The sequence below is a fragment of the Hippopotamus amphibius genome, chromosome 2 (genome assembly GCF_030028045.1).
Source record: "Hippopotamus amphibius kiboko isolate mHipAmp2 chromosome 2, mHipAmp2.hap2, whole genome shotgun sequence".
NCBI lineage: Eukaryota > Metazoa > Chordata > Mammalia > Artiodactyla > Hippopotamidae > Hippopotamus > Hippopotamus amphibius.
Window position 1 is genome coordinate 70,890,424 of NC_080187.1, and position 13,912 is coordinate 70,904,335.

Genomic DNA, 13,912 nt, shown 5'->3' on the forward strand with positions numbered 1-13,912 from the left:
CTCCACACCACATCCCCCCACCCCCTGCACAGGCCCTGATAACCACCACTCTGCTGTCCATTTCCCTGGAGGCATCACTTACATTTGATTCTTAAAACTCCTCTTTCTAACCATCAGTTTACATGCCTGGTTTAACTGGGTGCCCCTCCCTGCACAGCGCTGGTATCTGCTCATTAAAGAGTGGATGGTTGAATAGAAGGGGAACCATTCTAGCTGACTTTTCAGGTGCTGACCCTAAGCCCTGAGATTAAATATAAGCCATACTATGGAATAAAACAGAAAAAATTCAGTTTTAACCTGCTTCCACTGAGAACTCATATGTATAATACATATTTCTAATACATTAGGCTTTTTATCTCATTTAAAAATAACTAATGAGTTTTTAAATATTCTTTGCTCTAACTTTATTTTTTAAGTATTTAAAGATTTCCGTATTGGAACAGAGTATGCTCATTTTAAACATTTTGTACAGAAATCTTGTGTAGTCAATTTTGGGGGGCAGGGGCTAAATTCATTCTTTGGAAGATAGAGGCAGTGGCCCAGCAATACATTTATCTTAAGTCAAAAACATGTTTTTTAACTTTCATCTCTTACCCAAAGCTGACTGCTTGGAATGATATACTCCTTCTTGTTTGGAAATAAGATGGAGAGTCAGGAAAATATGAGGAACTGTGGGAGGCTCTTAGAGCTGTCAGCCAGCCTCATGATTCTCAGTCTCCAGCAAGTCCTTTCATGGCTTTTTCTGCTTGGCAGAAAAGGTTTGGAAATAGAGACTGAGATACCCATTTCATTGTAGCTAGAACATCTTATGCTACTTCTAAGGCTTTCATAGAGTTAGGCTTGTCCTGCCCATCACCCCACTGTGGGTTTCCTTCCTCTTTGATTTGATTGATAGAATCTGGATTACCAGAAAACAAAAAGAAAAAAAATCCTAGAAGAAAGAGCATTAATACCTTTTCTCCTAAAGCTAGAGAAGTTTCCAGCATCATACTCTGGGATCTAATTAGGAAGGTTATTTAAGCAAATGTTGTGTATCATCCTTCATCTTTAGATTTTTCCATTAAGTGTATGGAATCTATCTCTATTTGTTAAGATTCTGTGGCCATGAAAAATTATCACTAAGCTTTTGTTCTAAATTTATGAGCTAAAAGTTCCAAGAAAATCCCTACTGGGTATATTTGAAAGAAGCTGTCTGACAGTTTTAAGTGAGTGAAGTGAACAGATTTGTGTTTTTTAAAACTTGCTTTGTATCTAGATGCTTTGAGATGAATGTGTCACTGGGTGAGACGGCAGATGCATCAGACTCCAGTGAGGTGGCTGGGACTGGGAAGTGAGTGAGGAAGAAGAACTAGGAGGTGCAATTGACAGGGTGGGTGATTGTCTAGATAAAGGGTGAGGGAGAAGGAGGGTTCATTGATGCTGTGTGTTTGGGGGAGGGTATGATGTTCCTTTATTTGCATAGGAAGTAGCTCCTTTACTTTAAGCCTCTGTTTCCTTATCTGTAAAATTCAGAGATAATAACCCTAGTTAATAGGGCCGTCATGAGTGTTAATTGACTATAGCAATAGGAGATATATATATATACACACTATATTTTTTTTTACTATGAAAACGATGAAGGTGCTCTCAAAAATAATATCAGCATCCCTGAGAGAATGTATATGAAGGGCTTAGAACAAAGCCTGGTGCTTACCAAGCCCTCAGTAAGGGTGACCTATCATCACTGTAAAGCAAAAGTAATGAAGACTCTGATTCGGGTGCCAGAAAGAAAGCCCCCCAACAAATTTCCATATGACAGATAAGCATTCAGTATATAATAAGGTATCTTTGCATAACTGGATCCTTCTGTCTCCTCTTCAGATGTAGGGTAAACTCTCACCCTAAGATGGTCTATCCCCAATGGCTCCATCTGAAGCTTCACCCCCAAACCCCATCCCTGCCAAGTTAACGATGACGATAACATCCTTTTATTCCCTTTATAGCACTCATGCTACCTTGTCTATTTGTTGGTTTACCTGTTGCACACCTGTATCGCCCTCCAGGATGGGGCAGAGACTGTAATCAGGCTCACACGCAGTGTGCTTAGCACACTGAAGGTGCTCAGGGAGTATCTGTTGGATGAATGAATGACTAGCCATCTGGTTTGTGAACTGGCTCACCTGGATGAAGGCTTGTCTGGCCTCATGGAGCATTTTCTAAAGCAGCCCTTCAGAGAAGGAGGGAGGCAGACAGCAGGCAAACTGAGGCTTGCTCAGATCTTGGTAAAAAGCACTCAGAAAGTCAGACCCTAAAGAAAAAAATTTAGTTTTAAAATTTTTAGTTCAAAACATCACACAGAATGATATATAGCACAACACATTGGTATTTTAGGCTTTGAGGTTAAAATTTCATACTCAATTATGGCTTCTCTAGGCCTCACCAACCTGTAAATATTTTAACTATATTTGCAACCCTTTTGAACTTAAAGCTCCTGCAGGTCAGGTAGGAAATAGAGCGAATGTCAGCAACAATTTTCTCTGGGCTGTCGCTTTTGAGAGACTATTGGGATCTCCTTTACCCATTTCCTAACTTTCCTACACTGTGCAGGTAGTGCCTTTTTAATAGTAATAATAATAATGATACTAAATAATAATAATAATAATATGACGACCACTTAAGATTTATTTTCAAAGATATTGACACTGAAAGGTTGCAGAGGAAAAGCCAGGGGCAGGACACAAGGAGGCAGGAAGTGAGAACAGAGCGGTGTCTGATGGAGTGCTCTGTCTGTTTTTTCTGCCTGTCTAGAAATCACCAGTGACACAGAGCGGGCCCTGTGACACTCTGCCCCCCTTCCCGTCTTTGTGTCTCTGACTTGCTCTCACTGTCTGTCTCTCTCTGGCACGGCGCACATAAGCTGCCTATTTAGAGATGCCACAATTATCAGTGTTTTGGATGGTCAGGGAAGCAGATGGATGCGCTCTTATGCTAGAATCCTCTACAGCCATGAATTTTCCCCACACTGGTGTTGAGGAGAGTCCAGTTGTGCTGTTTAAATTCTATTCTGTCTGCAACTGTAATTCTCCAGGGGGGTTTATTGGCCTTTCTCCCGCCACTGCATGGTGATGCCTGGCCCCCCCGAGCCGTGCTCTCGTTTTACAGGCAGGAAACACTCAGTGAACGCTTCGTCTGATAAGGGGGATAGTAAGAGGAGGAGCATCGGATATGCCAAAGCACCTTATACATTTTCAGAGACTTCTTCATGTGAGTTATCATAATTTGAGACTCATGACCATTTCTTTGACATGGATAGGACAGATAATGCTGCCTCACTTTATGAAGGAGGCAACTGACTTATACGGATGATTGACTGCTTGGCCAAACAGCCCTGTCGCTTAGTGGTGCCGAGAACTGCTTCCATTTCTCCTTATTATACACCCAAGAATATACCCATTGTATCATAAATACATGATTCAAATATTTTATATAATTATTGTACTTTATTATATGATAAATATAATATGTGAGAGTGCCAAAGACTCAATAATTGATAATGTCTAAATTTATTACAAAGAACATTTAATGTATGTAATCACTTTTTATTATCTTTCTAATTGGAGTTAGCAGTTAGCTAAAATTTCAGTGAATCTCCATAACTATTTTACGGAGTTAAATAGTGCTACTCAGTTACATAAGTGCCAACATCAGTACTTATTCTACAGGCAGAAAACTACACTTCAACAAGCTTATGTAGCTTTCCCAAGGTTACAGGGCTGGCCAGGTAAACTTAACCTGTAATGCTGCTTCCCTACTATTTGGGGAGAAGTAACTAGAAATGTTAGAGACAGGTGGCTAATAGAAGGAAGAAAACCCAGACGATTTGAAATCCTGTCTTCCCCCCGAGTAAAGGAGAGAAAGGAATAAGCATGTGTTAGAAAAAAAAAAACATCCCTGCTTTTTCTTGAGCAATTCCTGTTCCAGGCACTGATCTGAGCATGCCGTGTAGATGACCTTCATTAATCCTCACAACAGCCCTGGGAGGTAGGTCCTGCCTTTGCTATGCTCATTTTATAGGCATGGAAACTGAGGTCAGAGATAAATGGTGGAGCCAGTTTTAGAACCCAGAGCTTGTGCTTTAAACCTTGCTTTCTGTAACTCCTTAGTAAGTTCTGGTTCATCAGTTGGGAACCAGCACTTCGCAAGGCAGTTGATATACAGGATCTCATTTCCTTGTCCTAACATCCATTGGAGAAGTATTGTCTCCATTTTCAAACACACTAGCGTTCCAAGTCACCCAGTAGCTCCCAGTCACCCACAAAGCAGAGATAAGCTTGTTCCCTTGCCTCAAATCTATGTCAGAAAGTTTGTCACAAATGTAGACACGAAATCTAAGCTCGTGAACAGCTCTTATCACTGAACTCTCTTCCTCTGCGGTGGCTTCTGCCTGATTATCAGTGCTTCTGGCATCTCATTGTGGAAAATTGATTCCCCTCTTCACACATATCCGCTGCTTTCTTTAGCCTCTTGTCACTGCCCAGACATGCACTCCAGATTCTTCAAACAGACAAATCTAAACAGGATGGGTATTCAAGGGCACCCAAGTGTTGTGCGGTTGATATCGGTCTGTGAGCACAGCGCCTCGAACAAGAACAAGCCTCCTGTGCAGTTTCTCCCAGAATCTTGGGCTGGCTTGGCATCCCTGCCACCCTTTGCTTCTTCCTCTTGAAATGCAGCCACAGCTTTGGATAGAGTTGGGCAAGGTAGACAGAAATGGCTGGGACAATATGGGATGCTGGTCCTGGTAGGTTCCCTCTCTCTGGATAAAAGCTGAAGGTCCCCAGAAGAGAGAGGGTGAAAGAATCTACTTAAGATCTATGAAAAAGTAGCATAAACAGTGGGAACAAGTTAAAGAAAGGGAACAACTTTACATGCACGAAATGCAAAATATTATGACTAGTTGTAGTTAACAAAAGTAAAGAAGGAGACACTTCAAAACTATAGTGAGACTTGAAGCTTGAGAATTAATGGAGAGTAACTCTCCTGGTGGAAAAGAACAGAAATAAAGTACGGTGGTGGTTTTGTTTCAAGTTTTTTACTGGCTTTCTGGGGGTTTTTTGTTGTTGGTTTGGTTTGGTTTTTTGTTGTCGTTGTTTTTGTTTTTTTTTGGAAGCGCTGTTTGTTTAGAGTGGGCTATCAGGTTCACATCATGTCGTCTTAATTTATGATAATAAGCACACAGATTCATCTGCATTCCCTCCAAACAGGCAAAGGGAGATTTTCTCAATATGTGAGCCCTGGTCTACTGCCATGCAAATGAGCCCACATGCAAATGAAATCTTTTATCTGTGATACTGCACAACATTGATTCATCTGGGATGGGGATTTTCTGATTTGTTTTTCAATATCCTAAAGATTTTCAGTAGTTCTTCACTGTTGGTGGCTAGTGAGGGAAGGCCTCTCAGGTACTACCCCACGGCCCCACCTCTGTGCAGTCCATTTGTTTTATATATGGGGATTCTGCCAGAATTATATCACAAGGGGAACTGCAAAGGGGTGAAGATTTTGTGAATTTTTAGGGGTATTTAACTTTCAAGTGTCAGTTTTGGAAACTGACTAACGGCTGTGACAGTAGGAACTGCCCTACTGTACCTGGAACTGATAACCTGTGGGTGGGGAGAGGGAGCCCCCTGGGCGGTCTGCAGAGGTGACCTCAGCCCACAGCACACAGCTGGCGATCGCCCTTCTCCCCTTTCAGGGTTTATAGTCCAGTCTGTAATGTACATTTTTTACATAGTTGAGGTCATACTGCTTATATAAACTGTTTCCACTAATCAATATATGGCAAGCTCCCCCCGTTCATTAAACTCCTAAACATACATTTTAATGGATATACAATATTCCATCACATGTATTTAATCATTTTCCCACTGGAAATTTAGATTGACTTTTTTCTTTTTGCTATAATAAATGATACTCTGATGAAAATCTTTGTCCAAAAATTTTTGTCAGCACTTCTCATTATTTCCTCAGATAAATTCCTAAAAGTGGAATTTCTGAGTCAACGAATATCACTCCTATAAAACTTAATATATTTTGCTAAACTTCTTTCCAAAAATGCTAAATCAATTTATATTCCCACAGTGAAGTATAATGGTGCAGAATTTCAGCTGCCCCACATGTAATGCTTTGTTTTGTCAGGAGAGAAAAAATAAAGAATATTTTTATTAGAAAGTTATCTTTTGCCCTCAGTAGCTATTTAAAGTAGAAAATGCATGCATGCATAATTAACTAGTGGGAGGAAAAATTTTTTTCTTCTAAAAATGAGAGTGAGAAAAATGTACCAGCAAAGAAAAGAACTGAATGCTAATATGTGGGACACAGTTATTAATCAGTTGAAATATTTTCAAATATAGCATGCCTTAAAGCATTGAAAACATTTTGCTTCCTGAGCACTTACTCTGGGATGCAAGCATATTTCATGCCTCAGAGGAACAAGTGCAGGACTTTCAAAGTCCTGAGAGAGAAAATGTTACATTTGGATCCTGCATTTAAAACACACGTGGTGGGACTTCCTAGGTGGTGCAGTGGGTAAGAATCTGCCTGCCAATGCAGGGGACATGGGTTCGATCCCTGCCCCAGGAAGATACCACATGCCGCGGAGCAACTAAGCCCGTGCGCCACAACTATTGAGCCCATGTGCCGCAACTACTGAAGCCCACGCGCCTAGAGCCAATGCTCTGCAACGAGAGGCCATTGCAATGAGAAGCCCGCGCTCACAATGAGGAGTAGCCTCTCACCGCAACTAGAGAAAGCCCGTGTGCAGCAACGAAGACCCAGCACAGCCAACAAAATAAATACACAGATAAATAAATAAATAAATTTAAAACACGTGTGGTTACAGGTGGGGGCACCAACAGCTCTCCTCCTAGAGGACTGTCTTCATAGTCAACTGATGTTAATTGGATGCTTAGGTTCAAATCATGCATTTGCCACTTACTAACTTTGAGAATTTGGTTAGGTCAGTTACCCTCTCCAGGATGTTGTTTTCTTCTCTATAAAATGAAGAAATTTTAGTGTCCTTGTGAGAACAGACATGATGCTGAGAGGAGCTCAGCTCTTTAACCAGAGCTGTGCCGTCCAATACGGCAGCCGCAGGTGGCGGCTGAGCACTGGCAACGTGGCCAGTCTGAATTGAGAAGTACTGTAAGTGTGCAAATGCACACCAGTTTCAAAGACTGAGGACCAAAAAAGTAGCTAAACTATTGTATTATTTTGTTATTGTTACATAGTGAATGATACTATTTTGGATATCTTGGCTTCAAATAAAATCCATTATTAAAATTAATTTTAATTTCTTTTACTTTTCAATACTTTCTTCTTTAATGTGGCTTGCATTATATTTTTTATTGGACAGCTCTACTCTAGAACGTAATAAAGATTCAAATTTAAAAAAAAAATCACAGGTGGGTTCTCCATTGCACAGTTGTCCAACTGTCATCTTTATCTTTAGGGGGGGACATTCAATTCTTAGGACACTGGTCTGGATGGTTTAGAACAGGCTGGGGTAGGGTGATGCATATTATTTCATTGTTTGTTAGGGGAGTGAGTGGAGAGTTTAAAAATAGCATCCCTCTCCCTCCTCTGGCCCCACACTGATCCCTCCTGAGTTATTTCTGTTGGCTGCATTAGGAGCCTGACATTTGATTCATTCAGTGGGCCTGCCTCGGTCTTTTAAAACAGAATGGACGGTTAGTGAAAGGTCAAAGCCGCTATGGCTGGCGGTAGCTGCCCTGGGCCATGACAGGCAGAGGAGACCAACGGAACTGAAGAACCAGTAATGGCAAAATGCTTGGTCAAGATCCAGACTCGGAGGGGTCTCCGCCTGCAGTTGGTGAACCACTGCAGTAGCAACGTGTTTGTCCGTCTGCTGAGACACAGTTCCAAGATCACAGCCAGAAACACGGGTATGTGCCCTGCGCTGGGCTCTCATCCGCGCATGAGAAGGGTGCGGGCTTCCAGCTGCCCCTCACCGCAGGCTGGCAGCTGGGAGAGAAGCCACGGCGACCCCGTGTCCGAGGTTTGTGATAAGGATGAGAAAGAGAGGGAGGGAGAAAAGCAGAGAGGCAGGCAGGAAGGAGAGAGTGAGCAAGCGCGTGCTGAGGGAAAATGGGAGGGCTTGAAATGGAGGTCCTGACCCTCTTATTAAGTGAAATGGTATGAAGTCATCCTAAAGGCTAATAAGTTACATGCTAGTCAGCAGCCCGGTTAGGAAGGAGGCAGCATTGGGGTGTCCAATCCAGATGGCTCAGGGATGACAGACGAGTACAGAGAGGACAGGTTGGATGATCAAAACGTGCTCCTCCCTCCTTTCACTGTATTAAAGGGTAAGATCTTCAAGTGTGCTTGCCTGGATGAGGCAAAACTCCCTTTTATCTTCAAAGTAGAGCTGTCTTGAAATATAGTATCAGTTAAAGAATTGGGAATTGGGGTCAAACTGATGTTCTGCCAATCTTCTTTTCATTGAAAATGTATTCTGTATGTTATTTTGTGGTCCTTGAGGGAAAATAGGAATTGAAATAGGAATTTTAAAAAATTCAGAGCCTACAGCAGGAAAGAAGCTGCTATTATATAGGTATATGTGGTTTTCACCATATGATTAAAATTTTTAAAGTCCTGGGAAATGTCTGGAATTGGCCATACCACTTGCACATGTGTGGAACTGACTTCTAAGTGAACTGAAGTGAAATTAATTGTATATGTATAATGACATAGAAAATAGATGATGTGTTTTTATTATAAAAGATTTTTTAAAGTACAATTTTATAGAATGTTTTCCTTGCCCTAATACTCCTGATAGCCAGTCTTTGCACATTGACATGTAGAATGGACACAGGATTTTTTTTACATAAATGGGATTGTTTTATATGTATTATCTTACAGTTCATTTTTTTCACTTTATCAAATGACTTGAAGGACTTTCCATATCAATACATATTAATCTGTATCCTTTTAAAAATTGGCTGAATAATATGTCATGTAAAAATATGATTCATTTAATCACCAAATTATTGTTGGAAAACTGATATTTCCTATTTATTGGCTGTAACAGACAGTGCTGCAATGACTATGCATATACAAGTATTTCTCTATGACAGATTCTTAAAAGTAGAATTGCTGGGTTGGAGGATATACACATTTTAAATTTTGATGGAAATGGGCAAATGAATTATCCTCTGAAAGACTAACACTCACTAACAAGGTGCGTATGAGAATGGCTGCCTCCCCACGTAAGAACTAACCCTGATGTGATAGATTTCTAGGACTGAAAATAAAAAATGAGATTTTATTGTTTTAATTTACCTGTTCCTTTTTTTTTTTTAATTAATTAATTTATTTATTTTATTGGCTGTGTTCGGTCTTCTTAGCTGCGCTCGGGCTTTCCTTTTAGTTGTGGTGAGTGGGGGCTACTCTTCATTGTGGTGCGCGGGCTCCTCATTGCCGTGGCTTCTCCTGTTGAGGAGCACGGGCCCCAGGTGTGTGGGCTTCAGTAGTTGCAGCACATGGGCTCAACAGTTGTGGCTCATAGGCTCTAAAGCGCAGGCTCAGTAGTGGCACACAGGCTCGGTTGCTCCGCAGCATGTGGGATCTTCCCGGAGCAGGGATCGAACCCATGTCCCCTGCACTGGCAGGCGGATTCTCAACCACTTGGCCACCCAGGAAGCCCTACCTGTTCCTTTTTACTAGTGAAGGTGAGCATCTTTTCAGAGCATAATTGTCCATGTGCATTTCTCCTGGGAATTACTTGTTTACTTTGTGAATTTGTTTTGTTTCTGTCCTTCCCTTATAGATTGTGAGAGTTCTTTTGTAATCTGCGTGTTAATCCTTTGCCTTTTACAAGTATTAACTTTTTTCCTCATAATTTGTCCTTGGCTTTTAACTTATTTTAATGTTAACTTTGTAGCACAGGCACTTTTCACATGAGTAGACAACATCTACATGTTCAGATTATTTAACTTTTCTATGTTCTAAGTTTTATTTTTTTATGTCAGTTTCCCTCATTCCATGATTATAAACGTTTCCTGTGTTCTCATCCTCATAATTAACGCATTAGCTTGAACTGTGTAAAATTGCTGATCCTCAACTGCTTTTGACCTACAAAAATGGTGATGTGGTTTGATCTATTATTTGTTTTTATTTGACCTGTTAACTTCTTTGGAATTTTTATGTGTGTTTGACATGAAGAGGGGATATACTTTTTCCACCTCCCAATTGGTTAGTGATTTTTCTCAAAGTTATTTGTTATAATCTTTCATTGTTTTCAAAGGTGTATTTCTGAATTGCGAATTTTAGTATTCCTGCTCCATTACTAACTACAGTATAGTTTCGACATCAGATAGGTCAAGGTCCCCCGATGGATCTTTTTTTTTATCCAGAGTTTCTTGATTAATCACGTGCACTTTATCCATTTGTCATTTCTGAATGACATCATTTCTGTATTGAAATTGCTGTGAATTTTAGTGCAGTTAGAGGAGATCTGGATCTTCAAAATAATTGAGTTCTATTCAGGAACATTGTTATATTCCTTCCTTTTTTTCAGATTTTCTTTTATGTTCTTCAGCTATGTTTTAATATTGTCCTCATGCATGTTTTGCATATTTCTTAGGGATATTCTGGCTATTACGTGGCTATTCTAATTTGTGCATTTAGCTATTTTAAATGGGATTTTCCACTATCATATTTTTATATGCTCTTTGCTTGTGTGTAGTAAGTCACCTGCTTTGAATCTGAATACCTTACTGACTTCTGATTAATTCTCCTAGCTTCTTATTAGAATCTTTGCCTCTTCTTGTAGATGATACTATCACCTGGAAATAGTGAGTTTTGTGCCTTCCTTTCCAATATTTACACTTATTATTTTTTGTTTTTATCATATTGCATTATTGAGGTCCACCAGGATACTGAAGTCCAGTGAGGGTTTTTTGTCACATTCCTGACTTTGCTGTGATGATTGATTGTGATGACAGAGAGACCCATGAGATGGCGACAGCTGCATCAGTTAGGATGCTGTTAGCAGAAAAGAACTCTAACAAACACTTGTTTAAATAATAAAGTGATTTATTATCCAAGACAACACCAAGTGCAGAGTCAGGGAGGATTCCAGGATTGAGAAGCCAGATTCATTTCACCTTTCTAGACTGCCTTCTCAGTTGGCTAGAACTCCCCCTAAGACCATTTGTCATCAGCATTATAGGACGGCTGCCAGAATTCCTGGTGTCTCCTTCACATATAATGTCAAGAGAAAGTGTTATCTGTCCAGTATGTTCTTCTTAGAAGCAAGAAACCTTTCTCAGAATTTCCCCCTCTCCCCCTCTCCCCCGGCGACTCTTCCTTTCATTTTTCATTTTCAAGGTTGTCTCACATGCCCACTTCCAAACCAGAGACCACCAGGAGAATGAAATTACCATGATTGGCCTAGACTAATCATCTGGGAGAGAAATGTATGACTCGACCATGGAAACTATGAGATATGCATCTACACAGGAGAGCTTCTGGAAAGGAGGTGACCGATGAGGTCTTAAAGAACGAGTAGGAGCCATCTGGGTGCAGAAGGACATTCAGGGAGAGGCAACAGTCTGTGCACAGGCACAGAGGCATGATACAGCATGACATGTTTGGGCACCTCTAAATAGATGGGAATGGTGGAAATATGTGGGGTAGAGGTGTGCTTTTTATACTAAGCTGGAGTTTAAATTTTATCCTGAAAGGCATGAAAAACCTTTTAAGAAGAGGATTTGCCACTGACCAGGGTTCTTGGCCTTCCCCCCCCCCCCACCGCCATCAATAGAAATTGACTAGAGACCTGGCAAGAAAGTCAAGCAAGGCTTCGCTGGGGCCCCTGCTGCTGCAGTGGGGAGTGAGAACAAACATCGAGTTCCCTTGCTTGCTCGCTCCCCCAAGGGGGGTAGGCAGGCTGGTTCCTTATATGGGGTGAGGGAGGGGTGTGTCTAGGGGTCAGGCCAGAGGGGTGGCTTAGGTGTTTTGCCCACCCCTTAGGTGGTGCTGAGTGCAGGCTGCATGCTCAGTACCTTGCTTTTGCTCCTGACACTCTGTTTTTGCTCCAGGCTCTTCAAAAGTGGCAGTTGGATTTTTTGGTCTCTTTGTATCTTTTGGGTCCAGAATTTGCCCCAACTGCTTGCCTACTGACAGTTATTTTTAGTCCCATATAGTTTCTTTGCATTTTGTTGCTCCAGGAGAGGTGCGTCCAGGTGCAAACATTGCAGCAGCAAAGGGTCCCAGGTCCCAGCCTGTCTCAGATTCATATGACTAATTAGGCATTTAAAAATGATCCTTCTGGAAGCAATTCAGAAGGAGCCAGACTGAGGTCAGGGAAACCAGCGAGGAGGCCATTACTGTCATGCAGTTGAGAAGTGGTACGCATCAGGGGATGGAAAGGCGGTGACCACTTTGAAAGTGAATACGGTGGCAGAGTTTGTAGAAGCTGTTGACGGATTAGGGGTGAGGAGTGAGTGAGAAGTTGTGACCAACCCTTAGATTGCTGGTGTGTGTAGAAGGTGATGTCATTTCCTGTTTAGTAACTGGTAAAGAGGAGGGAAAGGCTGGGATGGGAGATAGTGTTTGGTTTTGTACCTATTGAGGTTGACAACCTGACACCCACGTGGGTGTGAGTCTGCAGCTCATTGGACGATTCTGAGTTGAGATGGGTCATAGATTCAGTAACATGTGTTTCTCAAACTAAGTCATGTTCAAACTTCTCTGGTCAAATAAATTTGGGAAATATAAAAGCTAAAACAAAACTGGTTTCTTCTCTTAGGGACCTCAGACATTTTAATACGTAAATAGTAATGTTACTGAGTGTCTACCAGGTGCCAACCACTCCCCACACGTTAATTCATGACTCCTCTGTGCACAATATCCCCACGCAGTATGGCCTGAATTCTTCCCATTTTATAGATTTTACTGAACAGAGTGATAAAGTAACTTGTCCAAGGTTACATGACAATACAAGGCCAGCTCTTCAATTATCTTTCAGACACAGAGAGCTTGTATTCTTTTTAATTTCAGCTTTATTGAGGTATATTTGACAAATAAAATTGAAGGATATTTAAAGTATACATTGTGGCAATTTGATATACATTGTGAAAAGATTCCCCCTACTTAGCTAATTAGCACATTCATTACCTCACATAGTTATCTTTTTTTTCTTTTTTGGGGGTGCGAACATTTAAATTCTACTCTCCTGCAAATTTCAATTATTTTATAAAAGTGTTATCAACTATAATGACCATGTTTTACATTAGAACATCAAACCTATTCATCTTACAGCTGAAAGTTTGTACCCTTTCTGTTTCTCCCACCCCCCAGCCCATGGCAACCACTTTTCTACTTTCTATTTCTATGAGTTTGACTTTTCTTTGTTGTTGTTTCTTTTTTTCTTTCCTTTTTTTTAGATTCCACATAGAAGTGATACCATGGAGTATTTGTCTTTCTCTGACTTATTTCACCTAGCATAATGCCCTCAAGGCCCATCCATGTTGTCACAAACAGCAGGATTTTCTTTCCTTTGGTTGAACAATATTCCATTGTGTACATATACATCTTCTTTATCCATTCATCCACTGATGGCCATTTAGGTTGTTTCCATATCTTGGCTATTGAGAATAATGCTGCAGTGAACATGGGAATGCAGATATTTCTTTGAGATCCTCTTTTCATTTCCTTTGGACATATACTTAGAAGTGGGGATTCTAAGATCATATGGTAGTTCTATTTTTAATTTGGGGGGAACCCTCCATACTGTTTTCCATAGTGGCTGCACCAACAATGCACAAGAGTTCCCTTTTCCCCACATCCTTACCAGCACTTGTAATCGCTTGTCTTTTTGCTGATAGCCATGACTTTTTCTGAAGTATAG

General features: G+C 40.9%; 1 protein-coding gene across 4 annotated transcripts in view; it reads left to right on the forward strand.

The window, feature by feature from the left end:
* Nucleotides 1–13,912, forward strand: part of FRMD3 (FERM domain containing 3) — a 280,138-nt gene that overhangs the window by 245,203 nt on the left and 21,023 nt on the right. Inside the window, exon 1 of one of the 4 annotated variants that reach the window (XM_057724973.1) lies at nucleotides 7,675–7,943. The exons of 2 other annotated variants lie outside the window; for them this stretch is intronic. In XM_057724973.1, coding sequence (XP_057580956.1) covers nucleotides 7,817–7,943 — 127 coding nt within the window. In that variant the 5' untranslated portion in view covers nucleotides 7,675–7,816. Of the gene's footprint in view, nucleotides 1–7,674; nucleotides 7,944–13,912 lie in introns of those variants that run through there. One more of the 4 variants, XM_057724972.1, reaches the window with a different exon arrangement.